The 7,495-nt window shown below is 39.8% G+C and overlaps 1 protein-coding gene across 2 annotated transcripts in view; it reads right to left on the bottom strand.

The window, feature by feature from the left end:
• Positions 1-1,302: 1,302 nt before the first annotated feature.
• LOC117541283 (partitioning defective 3 homolog) overlaps positions 1,303-7,495 on the bottom strand; it is a 131,880-nt gene continuing 125,687 nt past the window's right edge. The window contains exons 4-5 of one of the 2 annotated variants that reach the window (XM_034208474.1): positions 3,680-3,867; positions 1,303-1,447 (exon numbers count right to left, since the gene is read on the bottom strand). In XM_034208474.1, coding sequence (XP_034064365.1) covers positions 3,721-3,867 — 147 coding nt within the window. In that variant the 3' untranslated portion in view covers positions 1,303-1,447; positions 3,680-3,720. Of the gene's footprint in view, positions 1,448-3,678; positions 3,868-7,495 lie in introns of those variants that run through there. The other variant, XM_034208475.1, reaches the window with a different exon arrangement.

Below are 7,495 nucleotides of genomic sequence, written 5' to 3'. Positions count from 1 at the left end.
CTAATAATATGCAAGTGATATTTTAGTAATAAAAGCTTTGCAAACACAAAGTAAGAACAGAACAATGCAAGTGTGTCATGATATGTTATCACAGTTTATCATCATATTCATACAAATATTGACAGTGCATGACCTCAGCAGTGACCTCAGCAGTACCCCCCCCCCCCCTTAAACAGGACCATATGTCTATTTACTGTATCAACATTATGTAACGCTCCCTCCATGATTTATGTGTCATTGTGGATTTGTGGTGGAAATTCCTCATTGTTAAGGCTCTACGCTGAGGGACCCTGGACTCGATCCCGGCCAATCAGACGGGCTTTCACAGAGCTCAGGGCTGACGGACGGTAAATCTACGAATGTTGGATAGTTTGAGATATGAGGCGTTCAGGTACATAACAGAGAGGTGTAGTGAGTGTGGGGTTTTGTAACAATCTCATCAACATCTCAGCCTCTCCTACTTCAACCTCGTTGTCTAGAGTTGTCAAAATGAACCACATTTCAGATATATTCACTTCAAGTCAACTGAACCATTACAAGTGATGGTGCATTGGTTTCAAATGAGCCTTGTGTTAGATTTAATGGCCAAGGAACAAGCTTTGAGAGTTTTCGAACACGGGTGCTCTGGTAAATCTCGTAGCAAAAACAAGGGGCTTTTAGTTGTGTAACACATTACATGAACGTATTGTTAACACAGCAATAAGTATGTCAAGTGTACCTGAGCTAAAGTGTACTCATGTATTCAAAGTTAAGAAGTGAAAAAGGTTTTCTAACAACATCTCAGCCTCTCCTACTTCAACCTCTTTGTCTGAAGTTGGCTAAATGAATCACATTGCAGGTATATTCACTTCAAGTCAACTGAACCATTACAAGAGATGGTGCATTAGTTTCAAATGAGCCTTGTGTTGGATTTAATGGCCAGGGAACAAGCTTCGAGACAGTTTTCGAACACTGGAGCCCCGGCAAAATGCGTGGTAAAAACAATAGTCTTTTAGTTGTGTACGGCATTACATGAAAGTATTGTTAACACAGCAATAAGTATGTCAAGTGTACTGATGTACACTCCTTTGTGCTCCAGTCCATCCTCAGAGTAAACACAGAGCTGAATCCTAATGCACGCTGAAGGCTCTTTGAGCATGTTTTCTCTCACTGATCCTGCTGTTATGTTAAATGTTTGTTGTATTGTGTCTTGATATGTGTTGATGCTACACATGGAGCTGCTGTGATGCAAGTCACATGTCAGACTTGATCCGACCAATACATTATTATCGTATCCAAAGTTAAGAAGTGAACACGGTCCTACCTGCTCCTGTTTCTCCAGCCAGCGGTCCACCATGGGGTGATTGGCGCTGAGCGATGAGCGGGCGGTCTCTCTCTGAAACTCTCTCTGATTGGCCCACGTCCCAGCATCCCGAGGCAGACTGCGGTACGTGTCCATAGCTTTTTCCTGCAAAGACACGCATAATTCATTAACAAGGTCTTTCATTTAAAAAGACAAATATGTATTCAATCTGTTGCTGGTGGCGAGTAAAAAAGCGCTTACAAGGAAGTGGTTATCACCAGATAGCCCAACTTTAAACGCATGGATGGATATTACAATAGAGAGGCGAAGTCCCTCCCTTCCTGGGAACCTCCATGGGACCTTATTTCGTATGTATAAAAGTATGCATTTAAGTCAATGGGGAGAGAAAGATTATCTTTCGATCCCGTTTGAATTGTGCCATGAATTACACATATGATGTTTGTCAATTTAAAAGGTAGTTTTGCAAGTCAAAAAAATTAAAATGTGTCGTAAAACTTTTTCTTGTGTGAAACCGCTCAATGACCTACATCTCCCGTCTCGCACCACACACCAAGACGGCCGTCACGTTGGAACATTTCACTCCTTTCTTTCAGAACGAGGCGGAAAGTATTAAAAGAGGTGAAAATCACTCCAAGTCTGGGCGTGTTGAGAGCTGTGCACACACACAAGGGGAGTTAGTCGGTTCCGTAAGAGCCAGCATGCGGGACCGGGATTCTGGGATTTGTAGTCTTTCTAGTTGCGTATTTTTCATAGTCTTATATTTCAACAGTTTTACGACAAACTGTGACTTTTTTGACATGGAAATTATTATTTAAGATTGACAAACATCATATGTGTAATTCATGGCACAATTCAAACGGGATCGAGAGATACGTTTTCTCTCTCCATTGACTTCAATACATACTTTTTCCGAAATAAGGTCCCATGGGGCGGAAGCAGATGGGCGGGACTTCACCACTCTATAGACATTTACAAAATGGAGACGATGACATCATCTGTCAATCACAAACTGGAACTATTTGTGTCACGGTGGAGAAAGTGGACTGATTTCGTAAAACCTCATAGGCCAGATTTTATTTTTACAAACGTATGATTTTACTGTGAAGTCCTGATCGCTCCCTAATGTTCGTATTGTTTGTACTTTTTACTGTTTTTATTTGATCTTTGTGTAAAAAAAGGAAAAAGGCATTTCGGACAGACAAACTTAAGATGTAGAATGACTGTCTAGAAAACACACTGTGTAATTGTTTGCTGCCAGATGTCAATACAAATATATATTACACACAAAAAGGTATTTCATTAATACCAATGTTGTTGTTGTATAATAGTTGAGTTTTGGAGCATTTAAAGTAGCGCTGCACTATTTGGAGAAAAATTATAATTGGGATTTTTTTTGGCTGGTATTGCAATTGGGATTTGATTCACAATATTGAGGGTTTGATCCTGTTTTAATGATAATTACAGATACATTATTATTTCTTATGAAGATGTGTACCAAGAAATATATGTTCTTTTAAGTCTGTAGAATAAGATGTGGGTACATCAAAGCCACTCTGCTACACTTCCTTCAAAATGCTATGGTCCATACTGCGGTCTTGATAACATTCGACCAATCGTTCAGCCCTATTTGTAAAGACAGGATAATGTGCACATTTGAAAGATTTACTTTTTACAAAAAAGGTATATACTGTAGACCAGGGGTGTCAAACTCAAGGCCCGTGGGCCAAAACCGGCCTGCGACCTCATTTTATGTGGCCCGCAAGAGCTTGCAAAGAATATAATGTACAATAGCTGTAATTGTTGAATATTGTCTTTCAATTATTTGCCCTAGACTTCTGCTTCAGACGTAGTTATTTATGAAGTTATTATCAGAACTGATAGTAATCCAACGCAGAGTCAATAATATAATATAATAAATTATTTAATATATATGTATATTTATATAGTCTAAAAGTTACAACCGGCACTTAGAGCGCAACCATAATGCTAATGTGGCCCGTGATGAGTTTGACACCCCTGCTGTAAACCCACCAGTGCTTCTGTACGGTATAAATCAAATAGTGGACTTGAATTTGAAATGGTTCCTTCAACAGTCCCATCTATTTGAATGAGCCTCCTCTCTAGCTCTGGTTTTAAAACCTACTTTTCTCTTATCATTTTAATTGTGTCATATATGACTCTCTTTTGTTGTCCAATCCCTCAAACACCGTTTATTTGTTTGTCTCCATGTATATTTTGTCATTTGTCTTTTCTTGTAAATCCACCTTACTGTCTTCTGTGTACCTGTGACACTGTACTTGTATGCACTTGACTTGCAACTCCTTCATCACTAAATCAAATATCATCCTCATCTCCAGCTCTGGTTTTGACACGTACTTTTCTCTCCAGGCTGTTGGTGCCGGAGTTGTGTCGAGCCTTCAGGAACCCGGCGGTGGTGGACCATCGCGTCGGGTTCTTCCTCGATGGCGGCTCTTCGGTTTGGACTCGTGATTCTCCGCCGTTGAAGGGCCCGTTGACGGTGAGCAGGGCGGGGTCGCTGCTGCGCCGCACGTGGAGAGGCATATCTGAGAGACACAAGGAAGAGCAAGGGTGTTACGACTGTAAAAACGGTTTTATATAATCATGTTTCTATTTTAAACGTTTTTATTGGGTTTTTCCAACAACATACAGTTATTCTATCAGAGCATGTATCAGAAGTAGGTAAACAAATCTTCACTTTACAATGTAAATACTGATAATCATATGTTTCAAACCATACTAATGAGTATTCATTTAGTTTCAAGGAAAGAGGCCGATCTATTTCTGTGACCAACGAGTTCTCTACGTAAGGTATTAGCAGAGAAAGGACATCGAACCTAAGATTATTTAAAGTCTGGGGGGTTTGAAAATGCAATACAATACCATGTCAGATCAGTGGGAGTATATAAGCTGTGAGATTTACTTAATTAATTTAGCGACATTACGCTATTGACTGGTGCAAGGTCTCTTATAACGCTGTACATCCATATGGGATACAACCATCTCTGTGTCTTATTGATTCCTCGTTGTCTTATTATTCAATGTTGTGAGTGTTACATCGGATCCACGATATGTCGATTTTTAAAAACAGATAATCCTAAAATCCTTACCCTGGCGTATGGAGGAAATAATAATACTGTGTGGTACTCATTTGTAGGATATCACCTTATTGGAAAATAAGCAGACTCCTAGCTCTAGATCAGTGCTTCTCAAAGTGTGGTCCGCGGACCACTGGTGGTCCATGAGCGCCCCCTAGTGGTCCGCGAGTATATTGGTAACATTTCACATTTTAAATAAATAAATACATTTAAGTTTTCCGCACTCTTGCGGGAATATCTCCGCAATGGAGCGAGCTAAAGTTGAACTTTCGTTCGCATGATATAGCCCAGCGCAACACCTTCATCACACATGTTGCCACTTGTTTGTACCATTTTCAGGCGATTTATAATCTGTTCTAGAAAAACGATGTGATTTTGGATATTTGTGGAGTTAGGTGGTCCACGAGTGTTTTTTTATTGGTTAAGTGTCCTTGGTATGAAAAAGTTTGAGAAACACTGCTCTAGATGATAAGACTCAAGACAAGTATTTAATAAGATGTTGGGGGATGATTGATTCAAATAGGCTGGAACAAATGCTGTTCCTCAAACATTATGGTTTTATAAAGGCGATTAATCATTGAGATGCCATTATCAGCCCATTGAGGAATAATCAGTTTGTAATGTAGTGCCAGTGCATCGCAGGGCAGCAGCCAATGAGTGGGAACAACAGTATGAGGATGAGAATACAGAGCAAGTGGAAGCCTTCCATTAAAACTCTTCACTCGGTGTAAAAGTTGCAGTGCGTGGGAAGTGGGCCAAGATCCTAATAACAACTCCAGAACAACACAGCTTGCACCGTACACAAGAAACACTGTTATGACATTACAAATCTCCCACTTTCGGACCTCTCCAAAATCCCACAGGCCGTTTCTGATTGGCTGAAATGTGCCCAGCGGACCACACAAGATATATGGAGTGTACACAGAATTAGTAAGTCTACATCTTCTTCGCATGATAACGCCAAGAGTCACGTTCCCATGTTCTCCTCCAGGATGCTGTGTGTGTGTGTGTGTGTGTGTGTGTGTGTGTGTGTGTGTGTGTGTGTGTGTGTGTGTGTGTGTGTGTGTGTGTGTGTGTGTGTGTGTGTGTGTGTGTGTGTGTGTGTGTGTGGATACGCTCTGATGAGCTAATGAGGTTGAAGATCAGTGTGTGTGTTTTTACACTTAATACGTTTGTTTAGAGCTACGTTCATTCGTGCAAGTGGCTATTTGTGTGTGTGGAAATTACAAATGTGTGTATGGGTTTGTGTAACATTATTGGGTAAGAATGTCTTTTAGTTTGTATATTTTGTGCACTCAAACAACAACACATGTGTTTGTATTTGGTAATATCTGGGCCAACAGCTACAGTATGTGTTGAGAATCTGGAAGTGTGTGTGTGTGTGTGTGTGTGTTTGTGTCATGTAATTGGCTGAGTGTTGTGGTGTGGGGTCACAGGAGCGTGGGATCTGAGCGGCAGGATGGAGATCAGGAGTGGACGTAGCTGTAGTGACAATAAGTCTCAACACTTCCTAAAATACATCTCCCAGGAGGCATCAGGGTACCTCCTCAGAGGAACTAAAGTGATGATTACCGTGTACTCATCCAACACCAAATGCTACTTTATCATCAGCAATTTACCCTCTAACGTCTACGAGCCTTGAACGCTACAATTTAAAAAACTTCACTAAGAGAAGAACAGCCAAAACATGCTTACAGCATCATCCAATCAGATTCATTTTAAGTGGTTCTTTCTGTAGCTTTTCTCTGAGCTATATGTGTGTACCAACTTTAGTAAACATGACTTGAAGAGAAAACAGCAAGCCTGGAGAGAAATGAGTGGTTCTAATTTATCATTAGAACTGTACTATTAACTATTAGGTCGTGTACAGACCATGATACTTGTAACACTTTGCAGATGTTCTACTTGATACGTTTCTTCTGTATCAGTTAGTACCACAGATATCTTATTTATTTGTATTTTTAATAGTTAACATTATTATTTCCTCTGTAAAGCAAACCTCGAGAGAAATGACTAATGACTCACATTCAAAAGTAACTGCAGAGTATCAGGTAACGCTTTACTGAATTTCAGATAATAATAATAACATAATTCTGAACGTCAGGTATGACTTTTAAAAATATGTTTTGCATTTCAACTTCATACTTTCACAGTATACTGTTTGCAGTGTCCTTTGATCATTCTTGTCGTATCTGCAGAGCCAAGAAACTGACATTAATCCAGTTGTGATTTCAATAGAGCTCTCTGACTAATAAGCTTAATCACACGAGAACACTGGCAGAGACCAACAGAAATCTCTGATTCAGTCATTAGGGGCTCTTGACAGACATTTCTCCTAAAACCCGATCAAATGCAGCCGATGAGACTCAGTGTCGTCAATTAACCGGGGTTAGAAATTATTATGGAGATGGTGAAATTGGACATAACTGGCAGGTGTGATTATGACCACGATTTACATTTTTTAATGCATATTCACATTCAGCATCTCACCCAGGAATCCAATTAGGAGTGCAGTGACCTCCCGCAGAGTGAGAGTGTGTGCGTGTGCGTGTGTGTGTGTGTGTGTGCGTGCATGCGTGTGTGTGTGTGTGTCAATCAATGTCAGTTCACAGGTCATTAGCGGATAAGCCATACGCCAACCTGTGGCTACTTTTTCGAGTGTTAATAATAGATTGTAATTAACTTCAATTTGTATATATTACTAATATTGGTGTGAGAGTGTGAGTTGGGCCATTTTTTAATATGTCTGTAAGAGACATTTAGAAAAGTTGGGTATGAGTAGTATGATTAAAATGCTCTGTGCTTTATGACAGTGGGATTTTAAAGTGCACCCTTTAGCGGTTCTCCATCAATTCATCACATGTGTGTTCACAGAGGAACAGTCAATTCAATATAGGGATATCTTATTATTTTTTGGGCTTATCGTTTTCTCTTTGAAATATCCCGAGTTTTACAGAGAATATTTATTTTGCATTATTTGTTTGTTTTTGTATTCTAATTTTTTGACAGCTTAAATATCTGCAGTGACATTCAACACGTGCATCCTGCAGCCATGAAAATAAGACTAATGTGGCCA

Source organism: Gymnodraco acuticeps, unplaced genomic scaffold, assembly GCF_902827175.1.
Source record: "Gymnodraco acuticeps unplaced genomic scaffold, fGymAcu1.1, whole genome shotgun sequence".
NCBI lineage: Eukaryota > Metazoa > Chordata > Actinopteri > Perciformes > Bathydraconidae > Gymnodraco > Gymnodraco acuticeps.
The sequence above is the reverse complement of the archived record's forward strand: the minus strand, read 5'-3'. Positions and strand labels throughout refer to the sequence as shown.